The sequence below is a fragment of the Pelmatolapia mariae genome, linkage group LG4 (genome assembly GCF_036321145.2).
Source record: "Pelmatolapia mariae isolate MD_Pm_ZW linkage group LG4, Pm_UMD_F_2, whole genome shotgun sequence".
In the NCBI taxonomy this organism is placed as follows: domain Eukaryota; kingdom Metazoa; phylum Chordata; class Actinopteri; order Cichliformes; family Cichlidae; genus Pelmatolapia; species Pelmatolapia mariae.
Window position 1 is genome coordinate 30,991,282 of NC_086230.1, and position 17,310 is coordinate 31,008,591.

Below are 17,310 nucleotides of genomic sequence, written 5' to 3' on the forward strand. Positions count from 1 at the left end.
TTATGAAACTGCATCATGTTGTCTTTTTACTTCCTCCTTGCCCTCTTTGTTTGCCCTGTGTTCGCTCCTCCATCTGTCATGCACTGCCCTGCTGGCGTTACCTCCGTACGTCCTCCTCTGACCCAGACCTCCCATCACCTCAGTCCAAGACTTCCGTGATAGTCGCAGAGGTGTCAGCAGCTCTCCCACTGGGTGTTAAGAGGGCTTTGCAGAGGTGGGAACATCTCTGTCTGCTTTCTTTAGTGCTGCTTTATTTGTTTTTATACCATGATTCCTTTGATTTCTTTTAACCACAGCATCCTAGCAGCTACTTTTTCAGGAGAACCAGTAGAAACTTTATACTGCAGTGATACGAGAAAGCGTAACATTTACAGGAATCTAGTTATAGTTTCTTATTAGTAAAAAAATCCTGTTGAAAGTTCACCTGTGTCTTCTTCCCGGTGTGTATACAGTCTGTGAGTTCTCCTTCTGTCTCATCATCCTCCTGTTGGGGAGTCATCCCTTGTTTTCTCCTACTGGCTCCCTACATTTGTTTCGTTCTTTTGGATTTTGTTAGTTTATCGGCTTTTCCTCCCACACTGTGAAGCACTTTCTGTTAATCCATAAGTTCCCGACTAAAGCTCCTTTATTTATCCACCTGCCTGTCTGTCTCAGCTTTGTCTGTCTTTGGGTCTTTTGTGAACATGACTACTAACCGTGACATCTTCTAAATGAATAACTTTTTAAATCTGGGGGTCAAAGTGATACCTATACAGAAGTATCTTAAACCTGCATTCTTCTAATTGCCAGATCATATAGAATATCTCTGTTCATGCGATTTATGACCTCTGTAAGTATTTTTAATTGTTTTTGGTCTCAACCGCTTGTTTAAAATCTTTGGGTGATTTTTTAAAAATTAGTCTACATTAATTTTTTTTTGCCAAATTATGAAAAAGATAGATTTCAAGGGTCCATATTTAACTCTTTTTAGCCAGTACAAAACTCACAGTAAATTAGGAGTCAGCAAATCTTCAGCTGTGAGCATCAGAGACACTTTTGGAATTTATATTTGGTATTTCTATGTGAAAGATGATGAAAATGATAAAAATCATAATAATTTATATGTCCAGCTATCTACATAGACATATAAAGATATATAAATGTAGAGCTGTACAGTTAAAAAAGTTAAATGAACTAAAAACTACTAAACTGAATGCTAATATTCTCATAAAGGCCGATGTACATGTAAAGAAGTTGCCAAACCTTTACGAGAACTTCTTTGAACATGAGCTCTTACAGTGCAAGTGTGGGTAAAACAGAATGCTTACCTCATGCTGCATATCCATTACACAATTACATTACACAGTCATGGCCACTATTATTATTGTTATCACATTAGTATCAATATCAGCAGGCTGTACTAAACTGAGCTGGGGTAAAACCTCCAAACAGACCAACTCTGCTTCATACCTTCAACCAACTCGGAGATGATGCAGTGTGTTTGGGCTGTGTTCTGACACAAAGCAAATACGCTGTAATATATTGCAAATGAACTGCACCACGGACACCACCAATTAATCAAAAGGAAGATTGCTTTCTCTGTGGTATTGCAGGAAAAAAGAGTGAATTGTGCCTCCTTTAAATGAATGGATTGTATCTGCAGTTAATTATCAGTTACCACAGGGTCTCTTTGGGATGCTTCCACAGCTTAAGGATATGGCCGGCGAGGTGGAACAGAGAGCAGCTCTACTGCGATGGAGTCAGCGATAGGCCTGCTGGTAATTACACTTCCAATGTAAGAGGATCAATTCTACGTAATCAGAGTGCAATCCTACTGAAAATCGAGTGGTTATTCAAGCCACTTTAACATGCAAACTTTACATTTTCGAGGGGATAACATGTCTTTAATAAACAGCAGCTGAGATCAAATAAACGATGATGGCTGAGGTCTGACTGTGCTGGTGCTCGATATCCAAACACTGCAGAGTGTTTCTGTTTGGAAGGAAAATTAAAAAAATCTTTTTACTCATGTTATCCTGTCTTCAAAATTTCTGCAATCCAAAGAAATTCAGTTTATGACACCAAAACACAACAAAGCATTAAATGTTGGATTTTTGGCATAATGCCTTGTAAAATATCCAAAACATACCCAAATGGACACATAAAAACCCCAATGATTAGTTGAAGCAAATAGATTCAACTCTAAAAAGCTGCAGCAAATGAAAACACAAATAATTTTTTACAAACTGAAAACATTTTGATATCTTTTGTGTACATCTGTAGTTGGAGCCAAATGACAGGTAGTTTAGCTTAGCAAAAAAGCAATGAAAAAAAATAATGAAACTGTTGCGCTTTGCAAACACTTAGTCAGACATACCTCTTTCTTTTACCTTGCAGCTCTTGTGCAGAAACAAAATAAAGCTATGTTGCATTCAGAGTCATTTTGCTGACTTGAACATATCCAGTTTCCCAATGTTTACCGTCTTTATGCTAAGCTAAGCTAGCTGACAAATGGCAATAGTGTCATATTTACCATACTGACTCATGCTTTCACATCACAGCATGTCAAATACTGCTGTTTGTTTAGAAAAGTGTGATATGCACAAGTTATCCTAATTCACTGGACACGGCTGAACATCACCAAAGGTCATATTGCTGGAAAAATCAGCAAAGCCTGCTTATATTTTAATCACTTGTTTGTTTACCAGGATGTATTCTTTGGGAGCAGCCGTACTCGTGCATGTTAAAAAATGATGTTTAGTGGTACCAGGTGAGTTTAAAAGTCAGGGGGTCCCAAAGAAGCATCCATACATGACGAGGTGGAAGCAACACCCTATCTGTTTCCCTGCTGCCGCAGCTGATGGATCACAGCTCTCACACCAAGCTCACCTTTAGTGTTTCTCTGTGATTCTGTGAACTTCTGACAAAACATTAGTATTTGATGCTGTTGGAGACTAAAAGCAAGCTCCACTCACATGAGCGTGGCATCAGTTTTCTCATCTCACACTGAAATAAATTCCCAGAATTTAAAGTTTTTACTTAGAGTTTGAAACACTGCCTGGTTGTTTTTAAATGTTCACAGAGATATTTCAAGCCACATTATTATTACTCATCCACCTTCATCATTGTCATCGTCATTGGGAAGCTTAAAGGATTATAATCAGCAGTTCTTTATGCATCTCTGCATAAAGTGCTTTTAATCTGAGAGTATATCAATGCAATGTTGTGGTAACAGCACAATTCTTATACCAGCAGATGTTGATCAGAATCTTTATTAAAAATATAGATTTGAGGTAGCTTCTGTTTCGAATCCATATGTCCTACCAATTGTCATGGAAATATGTGGAGTTAGGAGCAGACGGCCAGCAGTATCTGTATCTCGTGCTCTGCTGAGTTGTGGTGCCACACAGTTTGCTTACACAAAGATTGGCCCTGGGTATGTTTCATATCGATTTGTTCTCTGGTCATGTAGGATAAAGATAGACCCCACCCAACAGGACCAACTGCAGCTAAAAAATATCACGTGGCAACAACACACAGAAACACACATGCAGCCCTTCTGGCTGTGAGGACGAGGAGGTGTTGGGGGTCAGAGCGGTTAATAACTGATGTTTCTCCTCCTCAAAGCATGTCCCATCATTAATACTTTGTAGTTGACTTTTTTCCTAATTTATAGCTAAAGCGCATATCTGGAGTACGGGTGGGTGGGTGGGGGGCATCTCCATGCAAAGAGGGCGAAAGCATTTATGGGAGAGTGCTACCGAAGTTTACAGCCCCTCTCTCATCGATCAAAGCCATCCAAGGCATTAATCATACACTAAACCAATTACCGTGCCATCACACTCCTCTGGCTGTCCATCTAATCTCAGACACTTCATCAGGACAGCCGAATGCTGCTTCACAAAGAGCCATGACTATTAATGTACAAGGAGAGAATCATAATGATGTCTGCTGCGTGCTTTAAACCTCCGTGGTTCTCTCGAGATTGCTATAATTCAGGATAAATGTTTTTCTCATTACGAGGGATCTGTCTGAGAATGAGAGGGAATATGTAATGATCGACATGGCTAATAATAAGACTGATGATGGATGTGTTTGGTTCTATCATTGTTCAGCACTAATGCTTTTTCAAACTTTGATTTACTGGGAAGGAAATGTATTTTTTAAGCTAGCTTTTTAAAGTTAAGGTGTCTAAAATGTAGCTTTAAACATCAGTCTAACCACATTTTGTTCATTCTTAGAAATTGCTTAACTTACTTTTAACCCATTGCTTATTTATTCAATACATTTGTTTTCAATTTGTTTTGTATTTCAGGAAATTAATATTTATAACATATGAGTTATTTACTGTTTCTAGCATGTAAAATTCAGTTTTTCTATTTTACGATTGTATTTTGTGCTTTGGATCTCCAAAGCACAACAGAAATATGTCACAATACTGTATTACATACAGTTAATATGATAGCAGATTATACATAAGACTAAGTTGGCTTGCGTATTTTCAACACTGTAAATGCAATAAAATTTTCCTACAAGTGTTAAGCTATCGAAATGCTTTGTGTGTGGTTATGTTTATGGGTTTTCTTCTCTTGGTTAACAAAACATGGACAGATGCAGTGTTCACCTCCATGAAGAAGGAGAACTTGTGAGTGAGTGGAGTCAGTGCAGAAAGAGTTCAGGCAGTAGGGTGAGGTGGGGACAGTGTTTCCCAAACTTAGTCTCTATCTGCTGCCAAAGTATAATTGGCTGCTCGTGTTAGCGTTATTTATTTACAGCTTTCTTTCGTTGGTCCAGGACAGTGATTGAAACTTCAACTGATTTGCCACCCTCTGTCATATTTTGAAAATTCAGTCACTACCAAGGGACTAGTCCACGCCTTTGCTGTGTTGTGTTTCCCTGCTGGGTGTCTCGCTGACCACAGTCGATTGTGGCAGCCTTCAATCATTGAGCACCCTCTCCACACAGTCAGTCAGCTGAACTTGAAATCCATCATCTCAGACTACAGCTGTGGATTGAAGTGTTTATTCTGCTCTGGAGTTGCATGCTAGACAGTTTCTCTAACCAGAACCTGCAGCAGGTGAAGAACTGGTTCTGGTGCTATACCAAAGACTTACTGGAAAGGTAAGTGACAGGTAAGTGATTACACAGCTCCTTTACATAACTGTGACAAAGTACTTGACAGCTAAAATACCACCTTAAATATTAATTATTAATACCCGCAAATCAGGAATTCTTTTTTATTACTAAATGAGGCAAAATGTGGAAATATATCCAATCAAAAAAAACCCAAACAAAAGTCTTACAAGTGTACAAGGGTTCATTCGCTGGAGAACAATTTCTTAGTAGTAATAGGCAGCCTCTTTAATTCTCATCAGTCTGGTCTCGGTGCAGTGACCTCCATGGTGCAAAGAGTTAAAGGACCGCTGCTAGCAACAAGACTCTGTTCCAAATGTTGTTTGGAAGAAAACTTCTCTGGATGCTACTTTGTGTTTATTTGGATCCCATTTTGGGCCAAGTTGTTGCGCTGTTATGAGTTTTTGACCCCGGGAGTAAAGCAAACTTAAAAATGTTGGTCCCAGAAGTAAGGACAAACCAAGCAGACTTAAAGCAATCTGAAACAAAAGATAAAGACATCAGATTTAATATAAACTGAAGACAGACTGTATTTGTCTAATGATCTCAACCAGACAAGTAATCAATAAACTCTACACTGATATCTGAGTCTGTTGGTTGTAGCCGTGAGAATTATAAACGACAGCCTTAACGGCATCACAGCCAAAGGCCAGAGTTCTGCACTGTTCTTAGACTGTCTGCAGCTCTGGCTTAATCTGATAATGTCTGGTCTGTAATTTGGCCTTAGTGGGCAATAGAGAGGGCAAGGTGAAGACCAATAAAATAGTCATGTTCGTCAGTGACTGTGTGCTGTCTCAGCGGAGCTCTGGTGAGGGCAAAATGAAGCCCATCCATCGCCGGCTGCACAGCATTGACAGTGCAGTGCAATAGAGCTCAGTCACTTTACACAGTGTGTTATCAGATGAAGGGGGGAGGCAGCCCAGAGCAGCGATACTGTCGGAGGAGAGGGGGCTCAGTTTTTACTCCAACAAGTGGCCGTATTCGCTTCCATCTACGCTGCCCTCGACTTGTAACTGTAATCCGGCCCATGCAGCTGTACGTACAGGGGATCGGTGTCATAATACAGTGTAATGCCACTTTAGGGCCGGAGCATTAGCCTGGGTGGGCATGCTCCAACTGGGTAATCCTTATCTGATTGGACTATGAGACTAATCCTGCTCTTTTCTGCCACTCTGCACTGCTATCTTCTTTTATCTCATCCTGCCTCTCTGTTATGCACTGAGCACAAACATCACTATTCAAACATGCACAATATGCACAGAAATGACTCCCACATGTGTTTTCAGATGCACCAATGTGCAGTACACAGATACTCCCACATGCAAATACATAAAATCATGAGGCAGGAAGGGTGAACTGTGATCTGGGGTGATGGACAGGAGCTGTGTAAGTCTCCTATAATAAGTCACCTCTTAACATAACAACAAAAAGACACACCCACATGTTGCCTTTGACTCTTTAGAGCTCTTACGAAGAAAACCTGAGTAGCAGCACAAAATTCAAGCATGCTGGGTAGTATATATGTAGCACCTTAGCAATATGAGTACACACGAGCGCATACACATCTGGCAGCACAGATATTTAAGGGCCAATTTAACACCTGGGGATGATAGAACAATAAACTCTGTGATCAGAGGATGCCCTTCTCTACCATTTCAGCCACAGCCAACTTAATATGCACCCATTTGAATGATCAGCCACTGGATACATTTTAATATCCACTGACGGAGATCAGTTTATTGATACCTCGACTATAAGCGGCTGTAAAAATGTCACCTCCCTGATTTGATAACTCTGCATACCTTTATGGCTAACCTGGCTTTACAGATGTTGCTCTGGTGCTTTTCTGCAGACAGATGTGATAATTTTTTGATTGACTGTTAGTAGCTAACATGTTAGCAAAGTGTGTGTTAAATTGAAGTTCATTTGAAGCCTAGCCAGCAGCTATACTCTACAGCTGCCTGTGTCAGTGAATTTAAACAAATTGTCCCCACACAGCTGCCATGAAGAACAACATAACAAAAAAATGCCCTGTTTTTGTACACATGCATATCTCTGCTATAAAGTTGGACATTTTAACATGGTCTTTAGGGATGACTCACTTTCGGAGCCAGCCTCAACAGCAGTTTTTTTGCACCTCTGCAATGGCTTTCATCCCCAGAGGATGCTACTTGATCTCAACAGATGCTGGGTGAATTGGCACAAAAACGCTTTTGTGAAACATATTTATGTTTCCCTGATAATATAGGTTCAACATAGGCTGTGCTAGAATGATGAACAGGTTGATATTTTACCTGCTAAAGATATTAATGTCGCGAGCATGCACAGACTCACAAACAACATGGGTTCAAAGTCTTGTTTAAAAATGCTACAAAGATTCTAAATATATTTTCTTTACCTGCAACATTATGCAACAAGAATGAACCTGATCTCTTTTGGATTTGGACTGTGATTCAGACAAAACAGGAAATTTAAGGACACCAACTGGGACTTTAGAATATAAAGGGTAATTCTTTGAAATTTCATAAATTATAGGTCAAATGATTAGATGAAAAAGCATCCATCCATCCATCCATCCATCCATCCATCCATCCATCCATCCATCCATCCATCCATCCATCCATCCCACCATTCTCTTCTGCTTATCCAGTTTAAGGGTTGTAGCAGGTTGGAACCTGTGCCAGCTGTCAAAGGGCGAGAGGCGATGTAAACCCTGGAAGAAGCGAACATTAAGTGAAAAAACTTTCACAGCTTAGTTAGTTATTGTATTTTAGCTTTGTGGTTTGGACACAGCTAGAAAGACTTAGATTAGTCTCACTGCTTTAGGTCCAGGCACAAAAGAAAAATGTGGCCCTCTTTCATCATGAAGTCCACCATTTCTCTCCAACGTCTCTTCCTAAACTGTGTCCTCATCCTGAAGCCACAGTAGAGCCTGAGGGTGGCGCTGTAATGAAGACGAATGCCTCAGATTACGAGCGACGTGCACGAGGAGGGGGGGAGCAGAGGCGGCTTTTTTACAGACGTCCCAGATAGGACGGAGGAGCGGCGGCCTCCAGGGACCAATTCATCCGCATCACACATGTTTACTCTGCACCGTTCATGCTTCACCAGCTGAATCTCTCTCTGCACCCACACTGTGTGCAACCACATCTGTGTGTGTGTGGAACCGCAGTCACTGGACTTTTAATGCTGGTTTAAGGCTGAATGGCAAAGGACCAAAAAGAACTAAAGTAGTGTCTGGATAAAATCAAACAACTAAAAAGAAAATTAAGCCACTATTCAGTGTGCACTGATTAAAGCCCCAGGTTCACCAAAACTAATAAAAAATTTGACAAGAGGATCAAAAAACTGAAGGAAGACGGACACAGAATAAATAAAAATCTAAACCTTTTCAAGGAAACTCCTAAAATTGTGCCACGTTAATGTGTTTTCATATAAGTGATCAAGAGCTATATTAAGAAATAGTACTTAGTATTTTTCAGATTAGTATTTTCACACTAATACTGAAAGTTTTCTAGACTTGCAGTGCATAAAAGAATCTGATGTTTCTCTCAAAATAAAGCCATCAAAGGCACTTTTTAGTCCTAGAAACCTCCTAAAGCATGATGATGGTCCTGTTTCTAGAGCTGCTTTATCCTAAAAGCATGAAAGCAGTTGATTTACTGAATAGGAAAGCTGGAAAAAGTGACGGTTTGCTTAAAAAAAAGAGTTAGAGGCTAAAACAACTGATCAATTATTACTCTTCATTGCAGCTTGTGTTATCCATGCGATGACATAACTGGTAACTGTGCTGTAATGTGCTGGCTGATTATGACATTGTTCCAGTTAAAATGATCTCCTCAGGGGGTCCAACAGAAATCATCTGATGTCCCTGGAACCAATCACATCTCAGGAATGTGACAGCAAGTGATCCATCCCCAGAGAGCTTTGAACAGAGTGACGCATCCCGTTTGAACTTTAGTCATATCCATGAGGAATTTTGCAGTTGACAATAAGAGTCCTGTATCTGAGGCATAAAGTTTTGTATTATGTGCATGTTCTTGCAAAAGCACAGAAACACACAAAATTCTTCTACATGCAGACATGTTTGAGAAATTGCTGGCCACAAGATGAAAAACTCAGCCTGCATATTGATAAATGCACCTGCACGATTTGACTAAATTTGCCTTACTTATTGATTACCAATCTATTTATTTACTCAAATGATATTAGGTCCAAAATATAAAGCATTAACTATGAAGATAAACCATGAAAATGATTCACATCACGTTCCTGATATGATGAGATCATTTGTAAGTAAGGCTGACATAAATGCTCGTGAGCAGTAGTGAAATAGAGCCTGCAGATGTGGTTTTGAGGCTTTGCCCTCAGCCTCTTGAACTTTATGTTGTTCAGAGTCAGTTTAAAGGTGAATCCAAATTCATAAAAGAAAGGTTTTATTCAAGCAGTAAGTAAAGCCACACAGTTAAGTACAAAAAACAGAATCCAAAGGTGAGCAATTCCAAACGGAAGTACAGACCCATTGGTGGGAACAGTGATAAGGAACAAAGAAACTGAAGGGACAAAATCAAAGAGGACAACAGACAGGATCAGAAACAGGAGGAGAACAAGACACAGGTGGATGTAATCAGCACGATCAGACAGGCAAGAAGTTAAAACCAAAACAAAACATCCGAGAAAAGTAAAGTAGTACAGGAAGCCAAAAATACTGAAGCAAAATACACACGACTAAACACAGAAACAAGAAAACTCACACTTAACAAGACTGACTCAAAGAAACACTGGACCACAAAGATGCAACTAAGGGAGGGAGGTACAGTTGAAAACTAGAGGCATAAGCCTAAACAGAAACCTGTGCTCAGATAATGCTGCACAAACTCAAACTCAGTGATGAATACACCAAAACAGGAATCCTGAACTAAAGCCAACACAAAAGTCAAAGCTTTAAACCAACAACACAAAACCTTCACAACACATGTAGCCTAAAAAGTAACAGTTTTATAGAAATGTTTATAGATTTATATATACATTTATTTTATAGATATTGTAAAACTCAGTAAATGCCAGCCATCTAGAAAACTATTAGCAATAACCGCTTTCCGTCACTCTTAGCTCAGTGCGTCCCAAGTTGCTACTGCAAAAGCTCTGGATGCAAATTATGCGGTGTCATAATAAACGGAAAAATTAGTTCCCCCAGAAATAAAAAAAAAAAAAATCATTTTAAATGTTGTTGCACAACTTGCTGTTGTTTTTGAGAAAGATTTAGTGATGAAAAATCACATATGGTACTGTTATAACTGTTATCCATGTGATTTCCACATTTCTTTAAATGCCCCTGAACCCACCAAAGTCTGAACAATGTCCTCCCGTCATCAGTGCAAGATGGCAGCTTCCATTTCTGCCTCATTTTGGTTTCACTTTTGCTCACTGAGAGAAAGTTGTGACATTTTTTCAATTTTCATATGAAGCTGATTTGTCGAAACAACAGTTCAAATCAATTTCTGAGAAAGAAAAGCAGCAAATCCTAAAATGTGCAACAAACAGCATTGACTGATCAGTTACTTCAGCTTTAGAAAAGAAAAGTGAACATCTGCTAAATCAATACGAGATATTCTGCGTTTTACCCAGCGCAAACCTCCAAAGCACACTTGCACGGTTTTATACTGAGGGAAAGTAAATGATCAGTTTTCTGTAGATCCACAGGAGAAAGATTTTTCTGTTTCTCTGACAAGCAGTGAGCGGAGCAGAGGTCGAGATGCACCCAGTGTGGGTATTCCCATTTTGCTTTTTCACAGGTTCTCTTCTTCTGTAGCTGTTATACAAACACAAACGGTCGCCTACCTGCATACACTCAGTAAGCAGAATGTGTGGGATACCGAGCGGCCAAACACACAGTCTGCATTCACTGCTGCGAGGAGGATGGAGCGACCACTTCAACTATTTGCAGCCTCAGCCGCTGCTTGATCACCAGTTCACTTTAGAGGAACCGGGGAACCGTGAATACTATCCGTCTTGGCACTTTGATTTAATAGAGCAGAGCTACAAACTGAAGCCTAATTAACATCTGAAATGTAAACTTGATATCTCTCCTCCTGACTCTCTATGTGCTGAAACAAGGCAGGGTTTGGTGCTTATCGCTGCCTCTCTCCAGCTGCATCCGCTCTATATTTTCCTATTTTTCAATTTCCCCCTCACAATTTTTGGTATAAAATTGCTCAAACTACCTATAATTAAATGTACTCGCTTTTTAAGACCCAATTTCCTGAGCAGGAAGTCATTTGAATTAGAATTTAAATGAATCTGACCCCGCTGAGTAAATGCAGTGGCCCCATTTTTCCACTCCCCTGCCTCTTCTGGGCTGGGGATCATTCATGAATCACAAATGACAAATCTGGGTTTATTTCCTGCCATTTTGATCCTGGATTCAAAGGAAGAAGCACATTGTGCTAATGCAAAAGGAACACACACACACATGCGCGCACAGCGAGTCTAAGTGTGATGTTTTTTGCTCTCATCTTGACTCCGTGCTGTTCTGTTTGCCAATTAAATAATGGCCTGGCAGGGATAAAAGCCAGTCACTGTCACAATTACACTCCAGCTGTAACTGTGATCCTATGTCGACTAATATAATCATTGTATCAGTGTTTAGTGTTATTCCTCTTATTTATCAGGTGAAGGTCGGCTGAGCTCTTTTCCCTCACATCTCGAGCTGTGTTGGTGAGACCGCAGCTTTCTGATGCCAGCACCTGAGCAGCTTCTCGGGAACAGCTGAGGTGTCAATGCTGTGATCGGAAGAAGGGCTGTGCACCAAATAAAGGTGTTTTTAAGGGTAAATGTATTGAATCTCATTAACAGGAACAGCAGCATGACTTGAATACCATTACACTCCTTGTTCTTTACTTTACTTTTCATTTTCAGAGTGAAATACTTCAGTTGTTGCGTATCGGGCATATCTAATTTTTTTTTTAGCAGACCTGCAATTAATGATTATTTTTGTGCTCCAGGTTATTTAGAGTTTTGCCTTTAAATTGCTGAAAAAGCATAAAATACCTGTTAATTTGCTTTTCAAAAACACAAACTGTCAGAACCCAAAGATATTCAGACTTTAATAATTATGACAAAAAAGCAGCAAATCATCAGACTCAACAAGGAAACGTTCAGTATGTTCAACTGACTGGCATCCATATGAAACTAAAATTATCACGCAAACTAAAATTCAGTGCCAAATCACAACAATGATTGCCTCAAGGCACTTTACAATAGTTTTAAACCACGAAACGTTCAGCCATATTTAATTTAAATGTTTTGTTTGGATATTCATTCACCCCAACCTCCTCCCTACAGAGACTCTGTGGCATTATAGCAGTGTCCCCTGACTTCCTAATTTGTTCCTGTCATAATTACTAAAAATGAAAGAAATGTCAATTTTACACAACTAGGGAGAATTTTTAAACATGACAAATCTTAATATATTTTTTTCATTTTAAAGCAAAAGCACATAGTTTCACACATCATTCAAATGTCATTTTTGTGTCTAAACATTTGAAGTGGCAACATATTTGTTTTTTCTTTGAATATACTATCAGTCTTTAACTGGATGTTGACAAAAAGATTCTTATTTTCACCTCCAGCTCCAAATCACTTGGATCCGAGTTTGTATCCAGCTAATAAATTTCCAATTTCCACTCTTGTTTTTTGGTCTGTTTTTGGTCTCCTCCACCTTCGCCCTCTGTTTAGTCTCTTACAACCTGCTGTTTCGTAGTGAGCAGAAATCAAAGAGGGAGGTGCACTGCCTCCACAGTTAAATAATGACCTTAAACTCTCCTTAAAGCTCTGTAAGCCAAGGAAAGCTGTAGATTTGGTCAATAATTCATCCCTACTCCACAAGCGACCTCTTTCACACTGCTATTTTATCATAGTTATTTTAAAGATATTGATTATAGCGGCTTTAAATGTTTCTTCTTCTTAAACTTTTAACAGAGGGTGCTGCTTATCACAGGGGGCAGAAGAGCATGAAGTCAGCCACTGAGGCCTTTCAGGGGCTCACAGCTAAGACGATGAACAGATTTGTAACGCTCTGTGCCCTCACAAGGTTACAGCACCTCACTCCAAGTCAGCACCGACCGCCTCCACCGGGGCATGACAGGAAACACGCCGCCGCCGTCTGACAGGGCAGACACTCGAGGTCGTCTGAAAACCTGCACTCAGGACGTGAGGCAGTTTGACATCTCAGAAAGTACCGGGCACAGGGAGGTCGAAGGTTATATGACAGGCAGCTCTGCCATCATCAGGGTTGTCAGGCAGGTCAGGCCTGCTGACAGATGTGACTGCATCTCGACTTTTGGGTCCTCACACTCTGTCCAACGTGCTGCCCCGGTGTCACATCCTCTTTAAAGGTACAGATCTCCTGCAGCTTCCTTTAATTAGGGTTAGACCAGCTTATTGGCATGCCAATATATCAGGGTGATATATGATGAAGGTTCATCTCCACCTACAGCCTGTGAATGTGTTGTTAATTTATTATTTAAACTCTAAAGCCGGACTGAATAAACAATTCCAGACTGGTGTGGGTGACTTTTATGCAACCGGAAACCTGATTCAGCCTGCCTGCAGGAGCTAAACACCAAAATTAACCGTTGAAGTGCAGCATTTCAGTTTCGTGATTTTTATATAAGTGTTTTTGGAAGGGCTTATTTTACACCAGGTAAAAGTTACAACAGTTTCTTCCAAAGCTCAAAACTGCTGAGATTTAATGAGTTACATTAGTTTTAGTCAGAATTTATGTGGAAAGCCTACTTTTTGGGATCCAAGCTAACTTTTCTTGACCTTGTGATCCATTGCAAGATGCAGATGCCATTTCTACCGATATAAGTTTTGGGTTGTTCATGAAAAAGATGAAAACTGAAACCATCCACAAATTCAGAAAAACTCATTCTAATCCGAATTGTTCTCATCTATTAGCTGCACATCCGTGTAGTCCTTTGGGTTTACCTCATAGAAACCTGTTTCACCCTGCTGGAAAATGGACTTGTCATTTCGGCTAAAAGTGAAATTTCTCTGTTTCTTTTTCAAGCAAAACATAACTAATACCCGAAAAGTGCTAAAAAGTGAAGTTCATTTCAAACAGATTTAGAACATGAAACCTAAATGATGGTGTCAGATCTTTCCAGCTCTTTGATTTGTTTGGTATAAGGTAGAAATTTCCTTCCCCATGAACGCAGAACACATATAAGCTCATAAGCAGCAGCCAGGTCACATGTTGCATTTTTATTTTCCTTCTATCAGATTGTATCATTTGAGGCACCAAGAAGGTCAGTGACGTATTCAGTATCCTAAGAGATCTTTTGGCTTTTGACACACATTTAAACACCCTTTGCAGCCAAACTCTGCAGTGGATCTCATTTACATTGAGTAGCATAGAAAAAGAGAGAGAATAGGTTCACCTCCCACAGTACACTTGTGTCGTGGCAGTGCTGAGGCCTCTCGGGCGGGCGGCTTCAAACGCACGCAAATGAACACGTTGGGAAAGTTTATGCTGCACTACAGCACCACAGAAGAACCGACTTTCCTCTTACCTTCCAAGCAACACGTCCTCCACAGGCCCGAGTGGGTCATCACCTCCTCGTTCTTCTTGCTGGTCTCGTTCTCGCTCATGGACTTGGTCCTGCAGACGCCGCGGGAGTACAGCCAGTAGTCCGTGCCGACCGCGATGGTCATGAGGCTGAAGGCCGCGAAGGCGCCCACCGTGGTCAGCAGCATCTGGACTCCGCGGTCGAACAGACCCATGTTTCCGCATTCCATGAAAGGGGGACCCCCTTTCCTCTTGATGTATAGGAAGTAAATATTTGAAAATTTGCGGGACCAAATCAAACCGAAAAAACGGGATATACTCGAGCGGAAGGAGAGGGAAGAAGGAGGCGGAGGATGCGGTAGGAACCTTATGGTTGCGTTTGGGTGAGGACCAAAACAAGAGAAAAAACTAAGGATGGCAGAGAGAAGGGGGAGAGAGGAAGAGGCGGTGAAGTCTCTCCTCTCTGTTTGTTTTTAACTTTCACACCCAAAAAGATGTGTGGAAAAATTAGGTATGCAGAGGATGACAGCACCTCAGCAGGCCTGGAGCTGCAGATGGAGCTCAGCACTGGAGCCACTTGCAGCAAGAAAACAAAAGCTACAAATGTGATTATTAACACAGATCTATGACGGGTTAATTAAAGCCTAGGGTAACTAAGAGGAGCCTAAAAACAAAAGCAAGGCTTATTCTGTACAGGCCGGTCAAAAAACAACCTGTTCGTTGACTTGTAGAGATCACAGCTATAAGCACTGAGCTGAATTTACACGAGCTCAAATGGAGCAAAGAGACGACTGGGTGGGGGGGAGCGGTGTTGGAGTAATGGCAGGTTTGAAGTACAACAGTTCAATACGTCTGTTACAACAAGTTGCTTTAGTCAAAGGCTATAACATTACGTTTACTAGTAAGAATTCAGAAATAGAGCTATTCTAAAGACTATTGTTGTTATTAATAGTATTATTCTAGTGGCTTTTATTAGTAAAAATAAACTGGGGAAGGAAACGAAGGACTACATCTAAATCTATCATATTAGTGGTGACAGCGAAGAGTAAACAAACGGACCGATTCGAGTCCTGTCGAGAGGAAATAAAAGCGATTCCCTGCGTGTTTTATAACAGCTGTTGTGAGGTTAAAAGCAAATCTGTCTTCTCACAAATCAACCCGGTGGAATGAGGAAATCAAGGCTCAACGACTAAATTAATTCATTAGCCGGCGCAAAGAAACACACATGCTCAAAACCAGATCGAAACCTACGTAAACCTAACAAAAATAGTAATAAATTCGTTTTAAAAAAATTAAATTAACCGCTTAGATTTTCCTTTTTCCTAAAATTTTGATCCCCAGTTTCCATATGTAGCCCTATAGCTCTGGGAAGGTTTCCGCCGAAAATGGGGGTCTGCGGTCAGAGGAGGTTCGGTGGTCGACGATCCGGAGAGAGCGGGGAGCATCCAGCAAGGCAAGCCGACCATCACTCGACATGGAGCCGGCAGGAGGAGGATGAGGAGTCGGTGTGGGCGCCGCCGCAACCCACGGTGCTTCTTCGGCGGATGGAGGAGGATGGTGCTGCTGCTGCTGCGTGGATATCCAAATTCACCGTGGCAGTATCACACCCAGGACGGTCCCGTTTGTATAGCCCTTGCGCCATGTAATAACAAGAAAAAATAAATTCTGATGAAGGCTGCGATCCCCCTGCTCTCGCCTCCTCCTCCTCCTCTTCTTCTTCTTCTTCTGCTGCTTCTGCCGCTGCTCTCTCTCCTGCGCTCTCGGGTGCAGGTTCAGCCGCTTTTGCAGGAAGGGGGTGAAAAAATGATATTACACAATCAGGAGAGCGACTCGCACAGATCCACGGACAGCGCTGGTGTTGTCACGATGTCAGTGTGAGCAGCGCTATACATTCAACATATCCACTCCAGCCGTTTCCCCCCTTTTTCCTCGGACGCTGAGTGATGTCACTGTAAAGAAGCCGCTCTTGAATCGGAGGGTCACTTTCCTCCTCCTTCCGCTCTGGCGACGCTTTAAAGGCCCACAGTGTCGGCGTGTGTGCGCGCGCTCAGCGCTGCAGCAATGGAGGCCAGTTGCTGGAAAGATATTAAAGATTTTTTAATTCCGTTTCTGTGAGTGGTGGAGGGGACGGAAGGAGGGGGTGTTGCGATGGTGGACTCTCCCCCCCTCGCTTTCTCTCTCTTCTTGAATGGTGGGTTGCATTTGTGCACACATGCTGAGATTTACGCATTTAATGGCTTTATTGTGATGATTTTCGCCCGATCCAATCGTTGCAGCTCTCGCACTCTTCTGTGAAGTAGCCACACTAAATGTCACTTTTCTCGCGTTTTTGTTGTTCTTTGTTTTGTTCTTTGTTACTAAAAGCCTCGATTTTTCAGCTACAGCGCACAGCGTTACAGGCAGACATCCCCGCTCTGATTACGCGATTTTTCTTTAATGATACTTAGTAGCATCATTAAGAGTGAATGAGGCTTGGCTGACATTGAGTGTTTGAAGATATGAACCCAGTGGTACATTCAATTATTATTTTATTTTAATTTATTTTTTATAATGACGGGCTCCTGTGTAAGTAATGTGCGGCATTAGCACAGCGATGTTGTGTGAGTGTTGTGAGAGAGGCTGTGGTG

The 17,310-nt window shown here is 41.1% G+C and overlaps 1 protein-coding gene across 1 annotated transcript in view; it reads right to left on the bottom strand.

Moving 5' to 3' along the window:
- The window catches only part of cacng2a (calcium channel, voltage-dependent, gamma subunit 2a), an 81,179-nt gene extending 64,094 nt beyond the window's left edge, over positions 1–17,085 (bottom strand). The window contains exon 1 of the mRNA XM_063472423.1: positions 14,688–17,085. Within this exon, the coding sequence (XP_063328493.1) occupies positions 14,688–14,913 (226 nt within the window). The 5' untranslated portion in view covers positions 14,914–17,085. The remainder of the gene's footprint in view (positions 1–14,687) is intronic.
- Positions 17,086–17,310: the final 225 nt, after the last annotated feature.